This window comes from Xiphias gladius, chromosome 20 (genome assembly GCF_016859285.1).
Source record: "Xiphias gladius isolate SHS-SW01 ecotype Sanya breed wild chromosome 20, ASM1685928v1, whole genome shotgun sequence".
In the NCBI taxonomy this organism is placed as follows: Eukaryota; Metazoa; Chordata; class Actinopteri; order Istiophoriformes; family Xiphiidae; genus Xiphias; species Xiphias gladius.
In genome coordinates this window covers 21,333,178-21,358,752 of record NC_053419.1, presented here as the reverse complement: position 1 = coordinate 21,358,752, position 25,575 = coordinate 21,333,178, and the positions used below count along the sequence as shown (strand labels likewise).

General features: G+C 38.2%; 2 protein-coding genes across 6 annotated transcripts in view; one reads left to right on the top strand and one right to left on the bottom strand.

Moving 5' to 3' along the window:
• LOC120806185 (homer protein homolog 1-like) overlaps window positions 1-19,884 on the bottom strand; it is a 37,019-nt gene extending 17,135 nt beyond the window's left edge. Inside the window, exons 1-3 of one of the 5 annotated variants that reach the window (XM_040157039.1) lie at window positions 19,176-19,884; window positions 13,489-13,709; window positions 5,630-6,824 (exon numbers count right to left, since the gene is read on the bottom strand). In XM_040157039.1, the coding sequence (XP_040012973.1) occupies window positions 5,630-5,634 (5 nt within the window). In that variant the 5' untranslated portion in view covers window positions 5,635-6,824; window positions 13,489-13,709; window positions 19,176-19,884. Of the gene's footprint in view, window positions 1-5,629; window positions 6,825-13,488; window positions 16,858-17,487; window positions 18,162-19,175 lie in introns of those variants that run through there. The other 4 variants (XM_040157040.1, XM_040157042.1, XM_040157038.1 and 1 more) reach the window with 4 other exon arrangements.
• On the top strand, window positions 19,772-24,936 carry dtwd2 (DTW domain containing 2). The gene is made up of 6 exons (XM_040157043.1): window positions 19,772-20,028; window positions 20,279-20,369; window positions 21,192-21,286; window positions 21,398-21,596; window positions 23,427-23,555; window positions 24,076-24,936. Exons 1-6 carry the CDS (start codon window positions 19,865-19,867, stop codon window positions 24,253-24,255), a joined length of 858 nt encoding a protein of 285 aa, XP_040012977.1. The 5' UTR covers window positions 19,772-19,864; the 3' UTR covers window positions 24,256-24,936.
• Window positions 24,937-25,575: the final 639 nt, after the last annotated feature.

Sequence of the window (25,575 nt, the reverse complement as noted above, 5' to 3'; positions counted from 1 at the left end):
TTTAGTTTTGCAGTGTAGAGGTTGTACTAGAATATAAAGAGAAATATAGCTCGACCGATGCTGGATTTTTGAGGCGGATAGTGATATTGATACCCGGTGGGTTAAAGAAACTATAACATTATATCGTAACATACATAATAATTTTATTTTTCAATTAAAACACAAAACAATCTTAATACAGATCCTATTTTTTTTAAGAACTGTGACCAAGATACACACCAGGATGTCAGTACTCTTTGGTGGACAAACTACTGTATGTAATGGTGACACAGTTTCTAAATTCAAAAAGATGAAAGAAGAAAGTGAATCAGCCATCTTACTTACTTCTTTATAATACCGCCTTCGTATTGTTTCAAATGGTGAAAATGAATCCGATTCAGATGCTTGTGTGGATTAACTTCAATTTAGACTGGTATGGGTAAAAATACATGTACAGTTGCTGTTTAACACATGTCTCAATTACCCATGGTTTTTAAAGAAGCCTGAAGGGGTTGCCCTGACCAAACTGTAGCGGGTCATTTTATGTTTCAGGGTGTCATTAGTCTGACAGAGTGGCCTAGATCAAACTCTACCGCGGTGGTGTGTGTCTCAATGACAGTGTGTGGACACTGTTAGCCCATAATCCCTTTTCACAATGAAACGTACTGTGGTATTCAAGTCTCAATGACAAGTGCTTGGACAGAGGAATCTGACCTCAGATGTTATCAAATCAGCAGTTCTCCACTTACAACCAGCAGATATATTCAGGAAAACAGAAGGCACACACTCACACACTGATACCAGTGTTTGCATGGTGGCATACAAAGATGCGCACTGTTTGTGACTGAAAAGGTGACGTGTTCAGATTAGCTTCTAACTACATATAGTACGTTCTTTATCAAGACGTGACTGTGGCAAATCAGTCACCCAGGAGACTGAGCCTTGTTGATGCATGACACATTTACCCTGAGACCACCTCTGTTTCACGAGATTGTGGGAAATCTTTAACAGTAACAGTTTATGATGAAGATTACCCTCTGCCTTAGTCTTTTTCTGAGTCCTGCGTCCATATTCATCTACACTGTGTTCATAGTTCCAATTTTAAGTATGGCTGAAACTAACAAATATTTTCACTGTCAATTAATCAAGGATTTTTTTTTTCTTGATTTATGCCTTAATCGTTTGGTCCATTAAACATCATAAAATGGTGAAAAATATCCAATGCAATTTACAAAGGTCAAAGTATCTTCTTCAGATGTCTTGCTTTGTCCCACGTACAGTCCAAAACAGAACAGAAACCGACACTACTAAGTGGATTTCTGGATGACATCAATACTTGCCATGAGTTTAGTGGCTCTACACTGCAGTTATAAAACCAAAAATTCCAATTTCATTATGAAATGTCTACTCTCAAGATTGGAGTTGCTTGAGATCCTGGTGTGTAATGTTTTTATTTATTATACATATAATATAATTCATCTAATGTGCTGTCCAACCAACAGTACAAAACCAAAATATATTGGATTTAGCATAATGTAATGTTCTCACATCTGATAAACAGTAACTATAGTTTTTTTTTGTGTTTTTGCTTGAAAAATGACTCAAGAAATTTAATTATCAAATCAGATGCCCATTTCTTCTCTGTCAATGGAAAAATCAACTGTCGCTACTAATTATTGCAGCTCTAATACATATTTCTTCCACATTTTATTTAACACTAGGGCCGCTACTAATGATAATTTTCTTTGTTGATTAATCTACCAATTATTTTTTTAATTGATCGATTAATCATTTAGTCTATGGAACATTTGCTGAGGTGATGTTTTCAATTTCTTGTTTTATATAATATTCAGTTTTTAATGATATGACAAAGAAAAGCAATAGATAATCTCTTTTGAGGCTGAAATCGGCAAATATCAGGCATTTTTTCACAATTTTTGATTGAAAAATTACTGAAACGATTATTATCAAAATAGTTGTCAATTATTTTTAAGTCTATCAACTAATCGATTAATCTACTAATTGTTGCAGATCCAGAATGAATGAATTTATCATCTTTCATTGATTAATCCATCCTTTCCTTTTCTACCATTAATTCAGGTCCAGGTCGCATTAATTTAATTATCATTACGAGTTATTATTAAATACTGCTGGTATTGAAAAAAACGTGATGTTATAATAACTATATATAGGCCATTTTGTCTCTGGCTTTCCATCAAGCTTTCTTGATATGACTGTAAAACAGGTATTAAATTGCATTCAATGTCGAATTAAAAATGGCATAAAGTCTCATATCTAATCTGACCCCTGCATAAACCCTGTGTATGCTAGTCTAATTGCATGCTGTATATGAAGGAAAATACAGCAGGAAAAAATCTAAATAACTTGACTGCAACAATAGAAAACTCCCCGCCTGTCCGAGCACTGACGGCTGCACGCACAGGAAAAATAACCCTGCATTACTAACTTAGCTGCTGCCTGCGTTGTCATGGAAACAGCCCATGTGACTCAGGGTTGGTCATGAGCCGTGAACATCCTCCAACTCTGTCCTTCCCACATGCTCTCTCGCCCAATCCGATCCCGGTGTCCCTGTCGGTTAACCCACTCGCAGAGGGAGGCAGCCGGGTCTTGGCAAGGCAAAAACCTCCAGCCGAAAACACCCATATGCCATACACAGCAGTCAGAGCTTTCAGAGGCAGACAGAAGAAAGTGTGTATTCATATGAATAAATGCAAATACAATTTTTTTTCCTGTGCCCATCACTTCATCACTACCATCACAATAATAAAGATACAGATAAAAAAAAAAAAAAAACACGTGTCCTATCTTTTCAGAAGTCTGGATGTGTAAATGCATTGTGCTTTTCCTTTTCCTTCTTGGTCTGTTTTGGTGGCAGTTTTTATATGAATAAGTATTTCATATTTCCACAATAATACTTGCTTGAATTATTTTAAAACAATAGTCACGATCTGTTTACTGCATTTTAAGAGCACTTCTCTGGAAAATGTTAAATATTTTGAGTTTTGGACTGTTGGTTGGATCGAACAAGACACTTAGGTCTCAGTGGGCCCTGGGAAATTGTGATGGACATGTTTGACTGTTTTCTGATGTTTCATACACCAAAAAATTAATCGGTAGATTAATTCATAATGCAAAACTATCGTTAGCTGGAGCCGTTGGCAATAACCATCTATTTGCAATGTCCCTGGTTCGAGTCCAACTTTGCTGTCCTTCTTCATGCTCTCCTCATTTCCTGTCACGTCTCTACTGTCGCTATCAAATAAAGGAAAAAATAAATAAATAAAATACCAGAAATAATACTTTGGGAAAAAAAATCAGACACTTTTTAATGAAATATGATTCTTGCCCGTTTCCTTAGATATGGATTATGGTCTGGACATAACTTAGTATAGGGTGATGTCTTTTGTATGTATTCTATTGGATTTTATTAATTTTAAGGATTTTATTTCATATTTATTGCCTGTTGTACGAGTCCTGTTTTTAAATGAATCACTTTTTTTTTTTAATTTAGTGGCTAGGCTTGCTCCTGAATACATTAATGTCCTCCTGGAGTATATTTTAGTTTGTGTTAGTGTTACTGCAGTGAACTGTCTTGTGTATTGACTTGTGCATCCATCTATCTATCTATCTATCTATCTCAGAAATGCACATCCGAATCAAGATGCTGTTCACAAACTTATCTTTAGGTCTGAAATTAACAATTATTTTCATATAGGATGATGTCTTTTGTATGTATTCTAAATCTGCGGATTAGTTTTTCAATTAATCACTTAAGCATTTAGTCTATGAAACATTAAAAAAAATACCCAATATTCAGTTTACAACAATACATGACAAAGAAAATTCATAAATCCTCTATATTGAGAATCTGAAATCTGTGAATAATTTGCATTTTTCACTATTTTTGCTTGAAATTGACTGAAACGACAAATCGATTATCAAAAATGATCAATTACCGCTGATTATCTTTACAACTTTAAGTAAATAACTCCGATCTATATTCAGTGTTGTCAGCCAATAAAAGAAAAAAAATTACCTGGTGGAAAAAATTTGTTGCATAGTTTGGGCTAAGCATCACAGCTGTAAATATAATATTTTCCATATAGGCTAAGTAATTGCATGTAATGTGCTCACTAATAACTCCTACATCATCACACCTGAAACCTAGTGACAACAGTCAATCACTACTGTGTGCCCACAATATGTGTCTGACTCCAATGAAATCATGCAGACTGCAAATCAATCTCTGACCTACTGGCCCGACCAGTGAAGTATAAAATTCCCTGGATACTGTTTTATTCAAAGTGCCAAGTTTCAGGAGGAGAGCTTGTTTTCAGTCATTTATTATACAAGAACAGAAGCTCCAATACTTGTCAAAACAGCCAAGTCTGACTAGCTAATTAAAAGGTAAGGGCACACATAGGACATGCTCTCTTTCGTGTCTGAGGAATTGATTGTTGACTGGATTATGAACATTGGCCTTGAGAATTACAGAGGATGTGCTTGGCATGAGGAGGTAAGCAGTTGAACACCCCCGACACACACACACACACACACACACACACACACACACACACACACACACACACACACACACACACCATCCGCGAGCCACAATATGACAACAAACCAATCACATGCTACATCATCTGCTTTCATCTGGAGTAAGAACTAGGTCGACCATACATCTGCAGGTTCAGCTGCATGCATTACACGAACTAAGCGCAGGACAGATCATTACTGTCTGATGCTGATTTTTAAAGACTTTTATCGCTCTCTTTGGCGGCACAAAATTCATTATAATATAATATAATATGCTATTTTTTTTAAACTATATGTTCTTATAGGACAGTCAGAAAAAGAATAGGGCATATGTCTTACTTTCCAAACATCATTTCAATCACACTTTATATAAAATATGTATTGCTTTGACCTGAGTAGCCTACTTCTAGAAACCTCAAAAAACTACATTGCATATAACTGCAACTAACAATTAATTATTTTCATTATCGACTAATCTGCTGATTATTTTTTTTCAATTAATCGGTTAAACGTATGGTCTATGAAACACCCAAAAATTTCACTGAGCTGATGGTGATGTCTTTCAAAAGTCCAAAACCCCCCAACTATTCAGTTTACATTGATAAATGACAGAGAGAAAAAATACAATTTCTCTTTATCAACTCTACATATGAGAAACTTCCCAAACACCATTTTAATCAAAATGTATGAAAATATGCACTGCTTTGACCTGTTCTCTGTCATCAATTAACCAACAGTAGCCTAGTTCACTGCGACCTCATCTTTTGGCTTCTGTCATTTAAAATGTCAGTGTATGGAGGCTGTGAGTCGCTATAATGATGGACAGCTGCTGCTATTAGTAGTTCAGTGTTGTGTTTTGGGCAGTTTGTTGGGGCCAGGCATTTTTATTACTATTTTCATGTACTGCCAAGGTGACAGGGGATGAAAGGAGTACTCCATACAGTTAGCAGTAGGTGGCTAGCTTTGGTACCCTGCTGAAATCTGCTGATGGGCTGCTCAAGTCTACAAAAAACACAAAGTCAGTCATACCCTGACATGTGGAGTGAGACTAACAGCTTGACATTTCGCTGTACTGCGAGTTACATACCCCATTTTTGCTGGATTTAGTGGTATATTGGGTCGAAAATGCTCCTCTCGGTGGTCTCTCGAGGGCGGTGTGAACAGACTGGAGGCTAGCTTCAGCTTCTTGATCCCCTCTCTCCACGACTAGTAATAAACCGCTCTGGTTGCTGCTGTGACTTCACGGCCGGCGGAGCCACGGTGCCGTTTTCAGTCCGACATGGCTTGTCGTTGTTGTTGTTATGCCCTTGGGTACATTTTGGTGGGGGTGTTGGCTTGGTTTCATCCGAGCAAACGTGTCGGTGCATGCATGATGACCGAGAACACACGGCAGCTCTCCGGCAGTGGCAGTAGTTGCTACCGTTAGCTAGCAAAATAAAACTCCTCAGCTATGCCCAAGCGAGGATTAACGAGCTAAACTCCGACTGACAGGACAGGCAGTGTGAATTATACCTAAATTAAACTCGGATTGGTGAAGCTGCCGTTAAAAAAAAACCCAAAAAAACGAACTTAAAATGTCGAAAGAGGCAAAACAGAGATAGCTTTAACGTTATTAATTCGTCGTTAACCTGCCGTCCGTTAACTGCTGCTGATGCGAGCTGGGAAATCTGACGGGATAAAGATGGTAAATGTAGCGATATTCATCCTCAACCGAAAAAGAAAAAAAATGTTAACATTCACCCTTCAATCTCAATAAACCGACAGTTCATAAATCCCAGTTTCAGTCGCTGGCTCCTTCTCGCCGTCGGCTGTGCCAACCAAGACCGTCCAAGATTAGCGAGTTTTACAGCCGTAAATAAGTCCTTTAAAGCGGACATCTTCGTTCAAAAGAGGGATTCATCTCTCCTGTTTCTGGAGAAAATGCAGAAACAGTTGATGCATGCTCCGGGCTTCGGCATCACATCCTCCACAGGATTATTTACCGAGGGTTTACGGGCAAAATGTACGCCGGCTTCTCGCCTTGTCTCTCACTGGTAGCGTAGCCTAAATTCGGATTCAGGCGATGTCAGAATGCGGTGAGGATGCTGAGGCTCCATCGGCCGGCTCATCCTCTCATCTTCCCCAGCCGGTCTGGTCCCTGTCAGCCCCTCTCAGCCCATTCATCAGCTCCGTCCTCCACCTCCCCGAGGGGATCGTTGAAATAACGACGTCATCACGTTGCCGGCTGAGGTTTTGACGTCACCGGCCAGAAAGTGTTTCATCACATCCGGTACGCAGCCAAGCTAAAGTTGTGTATTTGAGGCATGAAACACACACAAAAAAGTGGTTAAGACAGAAGTACAGGTCACTGCACTGCACCCAGAAACAAACCAGTATAATAAAATAAATTAAATAAAAATAAATAAAGCAGTTTGCTGGAAATTTGTGAAATTATTGTTTAGAGGCGAATTTTTATTGTGAGACTTTCTAGCATGCATTGTTTGAGAGATAAAACTCTCCAGAGACTCTTAGTTTTCGTAGTTTGAAGAACCCATTCGTGGAGGAAGCTCTCTGGTTGTCTTTAATACATGTTAAATTAATTTAGGGTTGTTTCTTTTCATAATAATGAAAAGAATGCTAACGCCAATGAAGGTTAGTTAAATTCAGTCCCACAGTCACTGGGAGCAGCCTGACATGTTTTCTCTGCACCGACTCTGGTACAAAAGGGCTTCAACAGCTGCAGCTGTGAGTTCGTCATGTCGAATAAAGAACTGACTCTTTAAACTAAGGAAACGTAAGAGGAAAGCGACTCTTTCTGCATTGACTTTCTGTGTGACCAAACAGTTGATTCAATTTAATATTTTTAGTTAACTGAACTTGTTTTCTCAAGTTCAGTAAAATCAACTCAGTTAGTTTTGTGTTTTTAAAACTCATAAAATGACGTTGAACTAATTAATCAACCTGAATTCAGTTAATTCATATTTTCAAGGATGCAGGGGAACTTATGTTTCTAAGTTGAACAAACCTAAAATGATTAACAGTGTCAATAGAAATGACGTGTCTGTCCAAAAACATGAACTGATAGCATGAGTAAAAGCGCAGAAGCACGTTTACACAATTAACATTAATATTAAAGAAAAAAAAAAAACCTAATGTTGTCATGCTGTTTGCTGCTGCACAAGTTACTGCTCTCTACCTTCATAGGGCAGTAAAGCTGACATGATTAGTTGAACAATCGGTTAGTCAATTGACAGAAACTTAATTGGCAATTATTTTGATAATTGATTAAGTCCTTTTTTTTAAACCAGTGCCAAAAATCTACTGGCACCCGCTTCTCAAATTGGTTGCTAGATTTCCCAGTTTTCTGTGATAGTAAACTCAACATGCTCAACTTGTGATAGTAAACTCAACATTTTCTGTGTCATTGCATGACACAGAAACAAATTGAAGGCAGTTTGATAAAATACAACATTACAACAAATGATATAACAATATAAACTAAAACAATGAAGGTCTTAAGACTAGACTTTCACACAGGGTCGCTCTACAAGACCAGAACCACATGATGGAGGATGGAGGACGCGTCATGGTTGATATTGAACTTCAAGTGCAACAAATTTCAAACTAATTTACGATTAATCAAATTATGTTGACCCAAATAATATTAGTCAACCTGGGGCTTTTGGGGCCCCTGGGCGGTTGCCCAATTTGTCCGGTTGGAAATCCAGCCTTGACTACACCAAAGGAAATTTACCTCTGGAGCATAGACTTATTTGATATCAAAGAGTCATACAGTAGGGTAATACATCTCATAACTATTCATTTAAAACCAGGCACACAATGAATACAGATGTATAACTACAGATTCTGTGCAACTGATGATTGCCATCTTCTGGATAGCTACTGACATGGCTGACCTGCATGCATGGTTCAAATATAAGCAAAATGGCAAGAAAGTAAACATCTCAAATATTAGAGTTTGGGTTCGTTGAATTGGCAGTGAAGGTTTCATATTTAATAAAAGTGCGAGGGAAGTTAAAAAAAAAAAAAAAAATGCTGTTAAGTTTATCAAGGAGTCACCTTAAAAATGATGAAGTGGATTTAAATGAAACAAAACTAAAAGTCAACGTGACTTTTAAATTAGAGGCAAGACCAGGTACAGTCAGTGAAATTGGGTGACTGATGTAAGTAACAGAATTCACTGTAGAAATGATTATTAATGGTTAAGAACTTTGTCAGCTGATGTTATCAGAGCCAACCATAAATTATTAGTAGATATTACATGAGCTCTGTTTTAAACATGAAAAATAATCTGACCTTGAGTATTTACTATGGACTTTTGAAAAACACTTTTGGTCTTTCTCAATGGGATGTCACCTTCTCCACATATATAATGCCTGTGTCCATTTCTGCCCTCTTTAACATTACTGATATTTTCTCTTTTTTGTGTTTTATGTTGTACTTACATTGTAATTGAGGATTCAAAATCGGATTTAAATCTCCACCAATTTTCCATCAATCACAGTCAAGTCAGTTTTATTCATAGCACAAAATCACAAATTTGCCTCAAAAGGGCTTTACCGAGAGGGGATTCACAACTTCCTGAACAAACTGAACATATGTTAGAATAACTTTTAGTTCTACCGGTGGTGGAGCAAGTAGTCAGATCATTTACTTCAGTGAAAGCACCAATACCACAATGTAAAAATACTCCATTACAAGTAAAACTTCTTCAGCTATTTAAGTTTGGAGGTAGAATCTCTGTTGGTGTACATGCTAACAACTCATAGACATCTGCAACAGGACAAAGAGACAGAGGGGGTTACAAGCCAAAAATGTTGGGAACCAGTGGTTTAATCTTCAACAATGTGAGGCATTTTAATGCTCGTATACACCAACCAGCCACAACATTAAATCCAGCTACCGGTTTTAATGTTGTTGCTGAGCTGTGTATATCGTATGTTTTTAACATGAAATATGAATCTGAGAAGTAACTAGTAACTAAAGCTGTCAAATAAATGTAGTGGAGTAAAAAAAAGTACAATATTTTTCTCTGAATTGTTTTAGAGTAGAAGTATCAAGTAGCATGTGATGAAATTACTCAAGTAAAGTATCTTAAAATTGTACTTAATTACTGTACTTGAGTAAATGTACTTAGCTACATAGCCCACTTGGTTTAACTAAACTCTAAAAGTAGAAATACTAGTTAAATAACTGCAATACAGATTAAATTATATTGTTTACCGTTAATGATTATCTATTTTAAGCAAATTAATTTTAATTACCTAATACTCTGGTTATTGGTAAATGAATTGAAATCAGTGGTGTAGTCCATTTAGAAGAAAGCGCATGTTTATTAGCCAAAGTCTGTCGTGTTCATTGGGCAAGTTTATGATTTACAGAGGGTATATCAGACTGGTTTGCACATGAGGACAACTTTTGCCCAGATACAACCTGTTGACTAAACCCTCCCCAACTCATCCAGTCTTTCATTTCCAATGTAGTATCCCTGTCACACTGCAAGACAGACATAAGCAGGTGTGAGGTTGACATTTTCATAGAAGCGTGGGTCAGGAGTCGAGAAAAGCTGATTTTTTTTGATACAACCTGCAGAAATTTTGAAAATGAAAGAAGCACATTAGCCCATAGGTATTTGTTATTAGAGGGATAGGGCTGACAAAGGTGGAGGTGGTGGTGCTCAAGCTTGCTATTTATCCTTTTTATTTTCCTCAGTGTCAACTGTTAAAGCTCAATATGGGATTTGTTTGATGCCTTATCAGTTGTGCACAACTAAAGACCAAAGTGTCCCCACTTTCTGCCTATGACGGGCTTACAGGCAGATTCTTGACACTGGATATAGGCTGCAAGCAAAACATTATATTTAGACTGAGGCATTTACTTCATGTTTCTGCATTTCTTGCAGTTCAAATTAGTCACTGGCTACAACTAATTAACCCAGATTAACCTGTTTTATTGTACATACCAAATGGAAGGGTTCAGCCAGTGTGAACAGATGACTAATTAACCTCCCCACATGTTGCAAATGCTTCAGCTGAAACACTGGAAGACCAGTTTTCTATTTCAAGAGTACGCTGAGCATGAAAAACTCGACTCAAGCACACTTGCTTAGAATGTGATCAGCAGAGCAGCACTGAGTTGCAGTGAGAGGCTAAAGCAAATTCGAATTCAAGATTTAAAAAAAATGGATACTGCGATTGAAGATTTTGCGCAGTCAGATGTTGATGCTGAGATGACAGTGCTGACACCTGAAGATATTACTGAGCAAAGCCTTGATGCCAGTGATGAAGTGGAGAACCTTCAAAACAGGTGCAAATACATAACTGTAATTCTTACTATGTATTCTGGATATATTACTGCAGCTGTTTAATGAGGTTTACTTCACCTCACTTTCACATCAGTAGTTGCTGGTTGAAATCCATTTCTTCAAATCCCAAGTAGCTCAGAGGCAACTGTTTATTTCACATTAATAAATTTGATCCATTCCCATATGAGACGGTGAATTAATGGAAGAAGATTGCATTTGTGCCTCTGACCTGTGTGTGTTTGGGTGAGTGTGTGTATGTGTGTGTGTGTGTGTGTGTGTGTGTGTGTGTGTGTGTGTGTGTGTGTGTGTGTGTGTGTGTGTGTATACATTCAGTTGCCAGTTTATAAAGGAACACCTACCTAACGCAGTCAAACACAGTCCTGCGATAAACCCTACCTACATCAGGATTGTAATGTTCAGCTTTCGTTGAAACTGTTTTAAAGAGGTGTTGATTGATCTTTATGATCATTTTAGAGGATGTACGTTGTGGTGCTGTTGAATTGTATTACGTTATACTGACACGGTTTCAATTATTTTGTCAAACACACTAATATCAGTGACCATTGAGTAAATAACAGAAATACCTCTCAGTATAATGCAATACAGTTCAACAGCAGCACAAACTGCATCCTCCAAAATGATCATAAAGTGGAATCAGCACCTGTCTGAAACAATTCAAACAAAAACTGGATGTTACAACCTTCAAAAATTTCTCAATAGCAATTACAAATTTCTATGGTTTAATAATTTTTATACGGAAAAACAGATGTCAAACTGTGAGTTTTGACCAAATGTGTAGTTACTGCGTTTTGGCTTTGTAGGGCAGTATAACCTTCATAAAAAGGTAGGCTTTATTGCTGGACAGTTATATTAGACTGGAGTAGTTTTTGCTAGGTATACCTAATAAACTGGCGACTGAGTGTTTGTGTGCTGTGTGTGAGAGGCTGTGAATTTGAAAGAAGAACAGGGTCTGGAGAATAACGCATTCAAAATCAACATAAATACATATAATAAGCTAGATACAGGTAAAATATCAGAAAAGTTTTTTCATACATATTAAACAATAACTACTACATGTAAGTCATCACAAAACTATCTAAATAACTATTTCTAATGTCAAGATATTTTCAAGTCCAGTCAACTGAAAAGCATAAAAAATTATTTAAGCCATTTGAAGCTGTTGTCCGATGCTACTCCTCTTTCAATTACTTGCCACATTGTTCTCAAATATATTTTTATTGAGCAGCTTGCTTCATATCCAGATACAAAATAATTGAATTGTTGCTCACTTCACCAGGGTATAAAGCCAAAGGATGTATTACTGTATGCAAATATCCACTTGAAATTCAATCAGTAATCTAAAAACATAGGAGCAGTAATAACAAAACTGAAGAGGTGAAAAAGAATAAAGAAAAGGGGGTAAAAGACAACAAAGAGCCTAGACAATCCCATGGGTAGAGGAGACAGGGTGTCTCCTAATTTCAAGCTACAAGATGCCTAATAAGGGGTTGCCAAATTCAATCAAAGTGAGAGTTTTATTTTTTTTAAAGCAAACCTCTGAATGCAAGGTATAAATAATTAAGTCCTTTAGCCACATTTTAATTATTGGGACAGTAGTTTTCTTCTAATATATGAGAATTATTTTTGCAAGGATTACTCGTACGAACAGATTTGTTCTAAAGAGGCAGGTACGAGTGACTTAAGATTTGTGAAATTCATCGATTTTCTCTGAGGATCGAACAAAATTCGCGAGTGGTTCAGACCTGTTGTACGAGTCTTTGACTCAAGAGTTATAATCCCTCAATCTGAATGAGTTGGAGTTTAAAAATCATGCTGAAGTCATCTAGAATAGAATAAATTAACAGCGGCCTCAAGGTCTTTATGCAGGTTGCTATCCATGTTTTGCACCTGACAGTGTAACCGTACCTGCTTTATAATATTTTCTTGTCCATCTCCATGACTGTCACATCCCTTTTAATGTCTACCATTAAAGTTATGGACCGCTTTTTTTCTTTTTTTAGCAAGACAATTTGTAGCATCTAACTTCATATAAAACAACTCCTGCTTTATTTATGTCACAGTATTGCTCTGTGAGGACACGTCAGTGGCAGCTTATCAATATTTTCTAATTTTTCAGGTCCCTCATTAACATCATCATCTTCTCTTTTCCAACAACATGACTTGAAGCTCCACAGTGTGAAATTTATTATTCTTATTCTTTGGTAACATTTATGTGAAGGAAACGTGCCAACAAATGGAACGGAACAGGCAGCCTATTATAACAATTTGATGGCAGAGATTATGCTAATGATGAAATCTCATAAATGCTCACCCACTCATGAAAAAGTGGCGTTCGGCGGGCTGAAATTAGAAATTTTACGACAAGTTTGTGCAGTTACGGTGTTATTGAATGTGACTTGGAACACCTGAATGAGCAAATCTCACATTAAAAGTTTAGGATAAAAATACGGAAGATGTTCTTTCATGAAACCCAATGCCAAAAATGCTGAACCAACTGAACACATGAAGAAACTATGGCTTAAAGTTGCTTCTGACTGACATCTGTCATGCATGGGAACAATATCTGCCATAGATTTTGCATAGTTTTAACTCACTGCCACATTATGTGTGTATTACTGTACCTTCAGTTTACGTGAGGCTGTCCATGATGACAACGTCCGGCCTAAGATGCAGTGCCTGATGATGGACTCCTCTTTCTCCATGGTAACTATGCAAGGCGAGGACAGCGGGATCGCGTGGGAGACGACCCCTAGTCGCTGCAACACACCATGGGCATCCGAAGCAGGGAATCCAACGGCGGATCTAAGCTCTGCGATTGTAGTACAGCTTTCAAAACCTGTGTCTGTTCCAGCAGGAAAGATAATATTTGTCATGGATGAGGAGCTCATTTCAAGACGAAAGAAAACTAAAGAAAGAGTAAGCGGACAGAAGAGACATAAAGAAGTCCTCGTAGAAAGCTCTGAGAACATCTCAGAAAGGCTGGAATTAGTGGGAGTCTCAGAGCCAAATGTGAAAACCAAAGGACGAGGAGCCGAAGAAGAACCACCTGAGTCTCTGATAGATAAAGAGCAACAGCTATTCAGCTTAGTGTCTGAAGGCTCTGAAATCCTCAATATTATTGTTCCTCCTAAACTGGCTACTGTGGATGAAGAGGAGAGTAAAGAAATGGTGGACAACTTATTTTATCTGGAGGAGAGCCCTGTTCCTAAAGCAAGCGAGGAGACCAATGATAACGAGCTGTTGATCTCAACAAACACTCCAGTAGGGTCAGTTGCAGCAGGAGGTGAACGTATAAAGCCGTCAGTTCCCATAGGTCGACATGTAATGGATCCACCAGGGGCTCCAGTGCCCAGACCTCCAGACAGAGGAGCTGCTGGAAATGTGGACTACTTTGAGGCATTCACCTTGATTGATGCCCGGGCTCCAGGAAGTCCTGCTGTGATCGCACAGGGACAAGTGGAACCAGAGGCAGACACTGAGAATCTAGTGCAGTCTAAAGACAACACCACTATAACAATTGTGGATAATGACAGGTCAGACACAGCCAGTCTAGGGGAAATCAGTAGCGAGCTTTTAGATGAAGTCTTCTACGGTGGTACAGACAACTACCTCATGAAAAGTCTAGAAAGAGATGTCAGCAATGGAGTGGCTGAGGGTGCGCCCCCGAGGCTCCCTTCAAAACCAAGCGGTTCTACTTTATTTGGAAGCCAAGAGGACATCCTGACTCCAATCTTTCTACCTGAGGGACCTCCCAAAATTATCGACCCCATTTTGCTGGAGGAGCCCAAAGCCATGGCCTTCCTTTACACCGACCTGTATGAGGAAGCAATTGGCAGTCAACAGAAAGAAGAGGATACAGAAAGTATGACCTCTGAGAAGTCCTTCCATAGCAGGTATTCAGACCAGGAGGCCAGGGGATATTTAGAGAAATATGTCCTGATAGATGAGACTCCTGTGGTGGAGGTGGAACCAACTCATAAAGAAAAAGGCCCAGAGGAAGGTCCTCGGATATTATCTCAAGATTTGTATGATTTTGATTTTCTGACCAAGCCCGAAAAAGGTGAGGTGCCAAACATAGAGGAGGAAATCACTGACTTTTTCAGGTCCAGTGCCAATTCTTCTCCATGTGATGTGGAGCCTTTCCCTCGATCACCAGAAGAGAATGAAACGCAATCTGTGACAAAGAGTAAGACTAAGAGTAAGACAATCAAAAGTGCCTCCATAATGGTAGAAAAAGTTGCTCAAATCCCAGTAGATTCAATCAGTATCTCAAGTTTCGAGTTTCCTTCAGAGGAATCGGACTGGGGAAGTACAGATTATCATCCAGCAACCCTGGACGAGAAAGATATCAGCGTGCATTCAGATCAGAAATTGTGGAAACAAGATTTGGAAATGCAAAAGCCAGTTGCCCGTCCCAGGAAGAAGGCAACATCCTCTCCTAAGGTATGTCTGGACCTAACACCTCTGACTCCAGTGGACGTCATTTTACAGGAAAAAGAAGAGGCTGGTGGAAAGGAGCAGAGGGAGGAGGAGAAAGAGACGGCATCACCAGTGGAGACTGCCGACGAAGGAGATGGAGATGGAGAGGAGACGATGCAGTCCTCCATAGTTTCTATATCAGAGAATGCATCGGCTGCAAAGGAAAAAGAGTGCCCACACACTGAAAGTGTAAAAGAAAGCAATGAAATAACAGTCAGAGACACAAAATCAGCTGCAGCTGAGGAGAAAGATACTAAAACAGTAGAAGAAGAGGAAAGACGTGAAACAGCTACAAAACAAACTGAATCAGAAGAGGTCGATATTAAATCATCAGAATCGGCTAAAACAGAGGTTAATCCGGAGAAACGAGGAGATTGTTCAACGGCCTTACCAACTGAACCAGCTAAAGACAAAGAACGGTGTATAATACTTTAGGGTAGCTACAGTATTTTCAATAATGTTAATGTAAAGTGCCTTGCTAATGTGTCTTTAATCAAGGTCTTAAAATCACAGTAGAATTACCCTGCATTCAACTGAATTTAAGTCTTAAAAACTTCAAATATGAAGGTAGTAAAAGATAGATTTGTATGTCTCAGTCTAGGTTTTATAATTTGTACCCGGCTGTACTCATTCTGCATGAATTCAACACTCAATGTCTTATCCAAAACAGTCACTATCACACTTATCTAGAGCTCAAATGATTTTTCACAAAAATTAACTGAAACAATGAATCAATTATCAAAATAGTTGCTGATTGTTTTTCTGTTGATCAACTAAATAGTGTAAAAATGCTATATATTTGCACATTTCAGCCTCTCAAGAGAGAAGATTTCCTGCTTGCCTTTGTCATTTATCATTGTAAACTGAATAATTGGGAGGTTTGGGGGTTTTTGGACTTTTGGTAAAACATAACATGACATCTGAAGATGTCACCTTCGGCTTACCTAAATTTTTGGACAATTTTTTTAATGTGTCACAGACTATGCTATTAATTGATTATTCGCAATATAATTGGTAGATTAATCGATTGTGAGAATAATCGTTAGTTACAGCCTTTCATTGATCAAATATCCAGAGGACAATATTTTCCCCCTGTTTCTCAAAGTTAACCCAGTCTCTTCAGTATAGAGGGGTGGTAATAATGAATCATGGTGTGTTTGAAGGGAGAGGTTTGGGTCATGAGTGTGAATAAAAAGGGGGAGAGTGCATGCGTTTGTGTGACGTTAAGGTGGATCCTCAGCTATAAATAAGCCTCTCTGGCTGTTAACCTGACACCTCGTCTCAACTATGAGTCTGTGTACCTACTTGTAAACAGTGAAAAAAAAAAAGTGTCTAATACATGCAGACGTGCATATTCACACAAGCACTTTTATTTTTTTAGGGATTACCTTGAATTAATCCAAAATATCAGTCCTTAATCTTTCCAAAGACAACCATGAATGCGATTTTTGCTAAATTAAAACAAGAATTTTAACTGTGTGTACCTGTTTCCAGGTTATCAACACCAAATATAAAGCAAAAATACTGGATCTTGATCTGGGATAGATGTTTTCCATCCAATCAATAGGAACTGTAGTTAAGGTTACTCTTCAGACATGTTTTAAAACATACAAAGTACTCTGATTCAATTACCAATTACCTTGTCAAAAAAATCTTAAAATTATAGCTATTCATTCTCCATAGTTGAAAAATCCAAAATCTATTAATATTTTTCAATTCAAAAGTTTAGCTGCTGTCTTAAACTCAGATTTAAGGTGAATTCAAAGAATCTACTTTCCTTCAACAGATGAATGTAAAAACAGCCTTGTAGTGCCAAACACTAAGCAAACCCCACTCTTGTGTTGGGACTTTTAACAGAAAGGACGCTGCAGTGTTCACCCTACACGTGTGGTCACTAAAGCAGGTTTATGTCAAGCATTTTCAGATACTGTTGCTTTCAGGCCTGAATTCAAATGTACCATCTGGAGCTCAGCAGTGATCCCAGGCCTGCTGACCTTGAAGAGGAGACTGAAAACACACTCTCAGATATAAACACGCACATACATAAACAAGGTGTAAATAAGACAGAAGTAAAAGGTGTAGTGCAGAGTGGTGTTTTGTTTTGACAAAGTAATAGCGATTTATTTTAAGGCTTACGTTACCTGCTTCACCTCACTGGACCCCTGTTTTCTTCAGTTTAATTGGGCTTTGGTGACACCCAGTGTTACAATTATGCATGCCCATATTTTCTAAACTTTTAAAAACACCTTTTATCATCCACATCAACAGGTGGCAGCGATGAGCTGATAGCTTACCAATGACTCACCCAAACAAGTCTCAAGGTCATAGAAATACAGTCAATAGAATGAATATCCCAGGTCACATAGCTGACAAATATATATCTATTTCCATCTGTTTCCCCAACTAAATTAAGCAGTGGTGGAATGTAACTAAGTACATTTACTTGTGTACTGTACAAAGTACAATGTTGAAGTACATATTCTTTACTGGAGTATTTCCATTTAATGCCACTTTACACTTCTAATCCACTATATTTCAGAGGGAAATCTCATACTTTTTATTCCACTAAATTTATTTAACATCTATATTACTTGGTAATTTTCAGAAAAGATTTTAACATTAAATGTTTAACTTTAAGATTTAGGATTATCCATTTGTTTTTTTTTTAAAAACATACGATAAATTTATAAAAAACAATAGAGAGATTAAATCAGGGGTTTCCAACCTCTTTGATATGCGATGTTACGAAAAAAAAGGCCGTGTGAAGTTGAGGGCTAATTGTCAAGGGTGTCTATGAGTTGGTAGCAGTTCCACTATACGGGCATTTCCCTTTAGTGGATCATTTCGGTTTCATTTCAATAACTGTAATGATACAACATTTCACAAACAAAAAAAAAAAAGTTTAGTCCAAATACTGAAAATAGATTTGTGTATCAGGACATTGCTTTTCTTCCTTCGCATCCCATTAATCATCTCACAACCCCTCACATTATTTATCTTTTTACCCTTTTGAAGGCCCCGACCCCTGGGTTTGGAACCACTGAACTAAACTATCTAACTATATAAAGTAGTTAAAACTAGCTCCACCTCAAGCAGCTACAACAGTAACATGCTTCTTATGCATTAACGCATGTTAACAATCTAATAATGTAACGTAATATAATGTATCAGTCACAGGGGATATTTAACTGCAGAATGAGTACTTTTACTTTTGATACTTTAAGTAAATTTTTCTGATTATACTTCTGTACTTTAAGGTAAGTGGGATTTTAAATGCAGAACTTTTACTTTTATTTTGCCTCTTTTACTTAAGTAAAGGATCTGAATATTTCTTCCACCACTGAAGTTAAGTACTACAAAGTAAACCGTAATGAAAATTATGATGCTAACAAAATATGTTATCAACGGAACATAACTTGGCAAAATAAGGTTACTCCAAGTTTGGCGGGGGAAGTATTCAGATCTGTTGATTACGTAAAAGTAATAATACCACACTGTAAAAATACTCCATTACAAATAAGAGCTCTGCATTGAAAATGTTACTTAAGCTTAAAAGTATGTGGGTATAATCAGGAAAATGTACTTAAGCACTGAAAGTACACAATGCAGAAAAATGGAACCTGTGACTATAATACTACTATTATTACTTTTGCTTGTAAATAATGTGTAGGCAGTATTTCACCAGCATAGTGGGTTGAGGTTGAACTCATACTTGACATTTTTCTATTAGGCTGCAACTAATGATTTTGTTCCCCTTATGGAATAATCTTATGATCATTTTTTCGATTGTTTGGTTTGTAAAAAAATTCAGAAAATTGCAAGAACTCACCATTACAATTACCCAGAGCCCAAGGTGACATCTTCACAATGCTTCTCTTGTCCAACCAATAGTCCAAACCCTGAAATCATTACTAGAAATTATTAAGAGAAAAAGCAGAAAATGTTCACATTTGAGAAGTTGGAACCATGAAATGTTTGGTATTTTTACATGAAAAATGACAAACGATTATCGGAATAATGGCAAAAGTTGACCAACTGTTTCGGCTGTACTTGTATTTACTGTGGGGTAGTTTAATCTACAGCAATCCATCGCGTTTTATGAACACTTCATTTATTCTGCATTCAAAAAATGTTAATAACGAAAATAAAGCTGGTATAATTGTAGTGGAGTAAAAAGTACATTGCCCCCCTTAAGAGTAGTGGAGTAGAGGCAGAAAGTGGCATGAAAAGAAAATACTCACGTAAATTGCATCCACCACTGATGACTCTAAATCTAGTTAACAAGGCTAACATACCATTAAAATGTCTTTAAGCTGTGAATGTAGCTGTTGCTCTGGCTATATGATATAAAGAGGGGGACATAAACATAAAGTCGGGAAATAAAATAATTTTCAGTTACAATTATTAGCCTTATACCCCGGTTCCCCCTCTGTCTGGTTGGTCTATTTCTGTGTCAGGAGTCCCCGGTCGGCGCTGTGTTTGAGTACTTGCTTAAGTTAGCATTCTGCTAACTCCGCAATGGACAGTGTCCCTAGTTTTTGCCCCTCGGTCGCCCCTGAGGAAAACGGGCCAGAAACCTGCTTCGGCTCCGCGATGGAAGAGGGACTAGTCGACGCTTTCGGAGACCTGGCTGCCCTCCCGGTCGAGGTCGGCGAGAGAAGACCGACGTGTTTACGGTGCCGGTGAGCTGAATTAAAGTGAAGCTAATGCTATATAGCTAGCCGAGTTAGGGTGGTCGGTTTGACAAATCCTCCCGCCCCCCTCCCCCTCGCCCCTCGTCTCCTCCTCAGATAACTGGCATGCTCTAATGAGGGAACAGGTTTATGTCGTTACAGAAAAGCTCGACACCAGCTGAAGCAGAGAGATGGGGCTATAGGCTGGGAAGTAACTGGGATATCACAGCTTCACGTCTTCAACTTTCCTCCCATGTAGTCGCCCTCAGAAGGTGTGTCTCTGTCCTTTTCTCCCACCACAACCCCTGGAGGTCTCCACATGTCTGTACGTAGTGCAGCATCCGGCAGAGGTGAGTTACCAAGGGTCAAAAATGATCGTGTATGCTTTATACCGGTGGGTGGTGGAAGATCTCAGCCCCCCTGTTTTAAATAAAAAATAGCAATACTACAGTGTAAAAACACCCAAGGGCCAGCACCTGCCCGGGGGCCCCAAAAGCCCCGCATTTATTTGGCTCTATTTAATTCTATTAATCACAAGTTTGTTAGAAATTTGCACCACTTGAGGCACAATATCAACTTTTAACCGGTCCTCCATTCTTCATATCTTGTGGCCCTGGTCTTGTAGAGGGACCCGATGTCAAAATCTAATTTAAAGACCTCAACTGCCATGTGTTGTAAAGTGGCTGTAAAGCAACTAGGACACATAAAACCTCGGGAAATGTGGTAATATTACATCACAGAGGTACAGTAAGGCTGCAAGTATTGACATCAAAAATGCAATCTCAGAGTCGCAAGTAAAGGTGCTTGTGCAGAGACGCAGACCCTGTGACATTTGACCCTTTTGCAGGTCAACTGAACATGTAAAAATGTGAAATTTGTCCGCAGGCAACCATACTAAGTACTGACTTAGATGGGTGCCCAAACTTTTGCACTTGCCACAACTACTTTTTTTAAATTTTTTTTATTTTTAAGTTCATGAAATAAAAGGAACAGTGTATTAACATTTGAAGAAAGGCTCATTTTAATGTGTTTTTGCCCCTTTTTGCATCGCATCCATTGCATTCACCTTTGAACTATTAATCAAACATGCCGGCTTATGACAGTCATTAGCACGTCTTCATGAGAGGCTCGTGCTTCTTATCAGCTTTTCAAAACCCCTGTTGTGCTTTCAGGAGAGCAGGGTACTTCGCACAGTGCCTCTACTCGCTGCTTGTTTGCCACAAGGAAAATGCAATGTCATAGTTGGAAGGAGATTCAGTGAGGAAAAGTAAGGAGTATTGTTTTACAATATATACTGATTTCTTTATATCGCAACACACCGACTGTCACTTAATCCTCAAATGTATTTAGGATTTGTCTCCATCTCTTCTCCACTCAGGCACCCAGACCTGGCTGCGGTGTGTCGGGACAGCAGGACGCTGATCTTGTACCCAGGCCCCAAGTCCCAGAACCTGGAGGAGTTGGTGAATTACCAAGACGTGGGCGCTGTAAAACATAACGTCGTCATTATAGACGGCACCTGGAGCCAGGCTAAAAACATGTTCCTCAAAAACAGCCTGTTCCACCTCCCTAAACAGGTGTGTATGACTGTGTCGTATTAATAAAGAGGATGAGGTTAAGGGTGAAGAGAATGGGTAGTTTGTCCGATTAATAACTGCAGAGTTTGAAAGCCTTTGCCCTCTGATGTATCACGCAGGCTAATTATAGTTGTCCTAGGCAAGATTTGTGTTTTGTGTATCAGCCTAAATCACAAAATCGTGGTGGTTATGGAAAGGATTGCCCTGTCCACCTGAGAAAGCGTAAATTCTCCCGTAACACCCGCTGGTGGGAAAGCTGCTTCACCTACACTAAATGACAAATTGAAACTTGAAAAAAATATCAGGAATGCGTCTTAAATGTAGGCACATGAACACTGAGGACTTATCAGCATTTCTTCTCTTCTCCCTCATTTTCCTGGTCGAGCATTTTGGAAGAGATCCTCTCTTGTTACAATTTTTTGGCAGCTGCCATTGCAGTAGTTTTAATGTAACTTGCTGTTGTGCATTTGTTTTAATTACACAAAATCTTTTTTTAAACCCTTAAACCTGCAGTAACCGATTTTTGGCCACTTGGGGGCAGCAAAAACAAGTTGTGAACACAGCATTGACTTACCACCTTTAAAGTTAATATGGTGAACTTGTCGGCAAACAGTTGCTTATTTACACATCCAGCAGTGATGGAGCAAAATTAGCATTCATTTATAGTCATGTTTCTGGCCACCTGATGACTGTAAGTCCAATATTCAGTCTCTTTTAGCTCTGTTTTTGGTCTCTACCAACTCCTGAGGAAAATAACTGTCTCTTTAGCTGCTAAATGTTCCACTTTGTTCACCAGCTGATCTTTAACTGTGTCTTTCTGCTGTTTGGTGCTGAGTAATAGTGCACAGTGGGGTTTTTAGAGATAAAAATAGTGGCCCGTTGTGGCTGTAAAACAACGCTACGAGGGTCAGTCAAAGTGAATCAAAACAGTAAATTAAAAGGCGGATAAACAATGAGCTGAAACTCGCTATAAAGATCTGTAAAGCCGACCGGAGCAGCAGAGTCGCATAATAGCTCTCTGCTGGTTCATCACTACAAGCGACCCCTTTTCACATTTCCACATTGTTTTCACATTTTCATTTGATATATTGTTACTATTTTAAAAAAAAAAAGCAAGGGACCATTACTCGTGGTAACAGCAAGGGAGGTTTAATACTGCAGGTCCCAGAATTCTGGGGGCAGTAAAGGAAATACAGCAGAAGACCAGCTGGTGTATCTGTTTACAGTGCAGGCAAACAAACTCACATGTTGCAAAGGGCACAGTTGAAGCAGTCTGTTACTTTGCTTAGAAGTTGCACAAGAGCTGACTGTCTCTTGCAACTCATATTCTGTCTGCGGCTGGTCCTTCATGTCCCATTACTCCCTGAAATATTTAAAACATCTGTGCTCAGCCTCTAACTCCTGTGACAAATACATTGGGTTTTCTGTGACTGCTTCACAATAAACACCACCCAATGTTTTGCCAGTTGAAAATTTTTAATGTAAAGCAGCAGCAGTAGGAAATGTTCCGCTTGCACTAGCAGTAACTTTTTGTTTTTCTGCATTAGCTCTGTTATGGCTATGGAGACGGAACAGTAAACAATGAGGTTTATAGCATTGAGATTAAAAACCTCACCTCAAACAATGAAAACTACTATATGGAGAGCTATGTACAGAATGTAAATATATTGAATGGTTGTTACTGAGAAAAAATCGACCATGATATGGTATTAAAAGGTGTTTGATTTCATGAAATTCTTAAGGATTATAACTTTAATCCATAAAAGCCATCGCCAACAGAGCGAGAATACCAGATTTACACTATTGATCACCTCTGCTTTGGTTTACCAGGTGCAGCTCAATAGGACTCTGTCCAGTCAATACGTGATCCGCACACAACCCTCCAACATCTGTCTTTCCACGCTGGAGTGTGCCGCTGTTGCCCTGTCAATCCTGGAGCAGAACGACGACATCCAAGAGGTGAAAGAATTAGGATTTTTGCTATGAGAGTAAGCATCTGACCTGCTTTGTGTCCCACAGATTTTACAGTGAATGTAGAATTACAAGTACAGTCCTGATGAAGTAAAGTTATTCAGCCAAGACAAGAGCAGCTTCTGAAAATATTTTAACCAAATTCTTGTTGCAGAAATATACTTTTTCTCGCGTTAATCTTGTTGCAAGCCCCAAGATTTATTATGCTTGAGGTTGGGAACCACTGCTTTAAAAGAGTACTCCACCAATTTAACATTGCAGTCCTGTGCCATTGTCAGACTAAACTTGAGCCCTGTTATTTTTAGCCTGTATTGGTTTACATTTCGGCAAGTTGGCACCATTAAAAGTATGTAGAATTAGCTATTAGCAGATCCTGTTTGCAGTGTACCCATGGATGTACTATCAGTGGATTATTTTTGATACTGATACAGATACAGAGGTTGCAATGGAAAATAAATACATTTCTTCTAGTTTTCATCACTTCTCCCTTTGCCGATTCTATGTCCAGGTTCTGCTGAGGCCGCTGAAAGCCCTGTGCTCCTTTCAGCTGCAGCACGGTGCTCAGATTCATCACAGCAAGGAGCATCTACTGAAGAACGGCATGTACGACAAACCCATGCCCAAGAACAAACGGAAGATCAAGAGAATGGAGAAACTCGTCACCGACCACAACATCTGCCCAAGATGAAGCAGGGACTGAGCAGAGAAAAGAGGCTCGACTCATCTCTGTATACACTGCACAGGACTGTATCATCAGCATGTAGCAGCATCAGGGTACAGGCATGGAATGGAAACCACTGAACTTTTTTTTTTTTTTTTTTGATAATTGCTGGAACCTGGTAAATGTAATTTATGTGTTTGTCATTAATTTAAATAAATTAATGACAAATTAAAGCCGTAGTTGAAGTGTCATAGTCTGACAATAAATCAGGTTTTTCTGACGTTCATGGTTTTACATGTTTACATGATTCCCTCTTGCATTTTATAAACACGACGGTGGTTGTGTTGTAATTGACTGTAAGTGGATGGAGTTGGTCACATGTGGAAGGGCTGATTTCACTGATGTCTTTTTTTTTCTTTTCTTTAAAGTAAAATTTTCATTCATCTAAATAAAAAAAATAAAAAAATAGAATATTTGACACAACACAATAAGACCCAGGTGATTTTACATGAAACTACCAAAGAGACACAGTTTGGGGGGTTGATTGCAGTTTAGAAATGTATTACACTGTATATAAGGTCCCCCATAGTTGACAATGCAGTTCGGCTCAGGGTACTTTAAAATATACAGTAAGCACAGTATCTGCAGGTCTTAAAGTCTTAGAAAGCATTGAATTCAGTTTCCTCAAAAAAGCCACTTATCCAGGTCCAGGTCACATTAATTTAATTAATTATACCATAAGCCATTATTTTTATATACTGCTGGGAAGTACTGAAAAATGTGATATAATAATAATAAATAATTCTAAGCCATATTGTCCCTACTGGTTTTCCATCATTCTTTTATACTTTGGCTGGTATGACTGTAAAACATATTAAATTGCAGTCTAAGACATAAAAAAGGTCTTTAAAAAAAGTCTTAAATTTAACTTGGTGTACCCTACAAAAACCCTAAGAGAGATACGATTTAGCTGTAATTTTTTTTTTAATCCATGTCATAATTGTAGTTGCAGGTCTATTAGGAATTTTTATTAGATATTATACTGAGCAATTAAAGTAAATGTCTTCTGTGTCATTAAAAAAAACATCTCAATAAAATACATGGATATTAGATTTTATTTTCATTTTTGGTCTTTACTAAGTATAAAATTTGCCATTTCATAAAGTGTAAGCCTAAAATCTGTTCATGTGTTGAATTGCACTTAAGTTCTTTGTCATATTGGTTAAAAGTGATCGATCATTTGTAAACACTGCGAACCATTTATATCTGAAAATGTAATAATGTTTGAGTCGTTAACCGTAAACCAGGCAGGTGAAGTGATGTTTATATGTAGACATGATGGACTAT

Excerpts from the sequence above, each read along its gene's own strand:
- dtwd2 (XM_040157043.1), top strand. The coding sequence starts at position 19,865 with ATGGACAGTGTCCCTAGTTTTTGCCCCTCGGTCGCCCCTGAGGAAAAC. Across the intron at positions 21,287-21,397 it reads AGGAGATTCAGTGAGGAAAA|GCACCCAGACCTGGCTGCGG; the intron begins GTAAGGAGTATT and ends TTCTCCACTCAG. Across the intron at positions 23,556-24,075 it reads AGAACGACGACATCCAAGAG|GTTCTGCTGAGGCCGCTGAA; the intron begins GTGAAAGAATTA and ends TTCTATGTCCAG.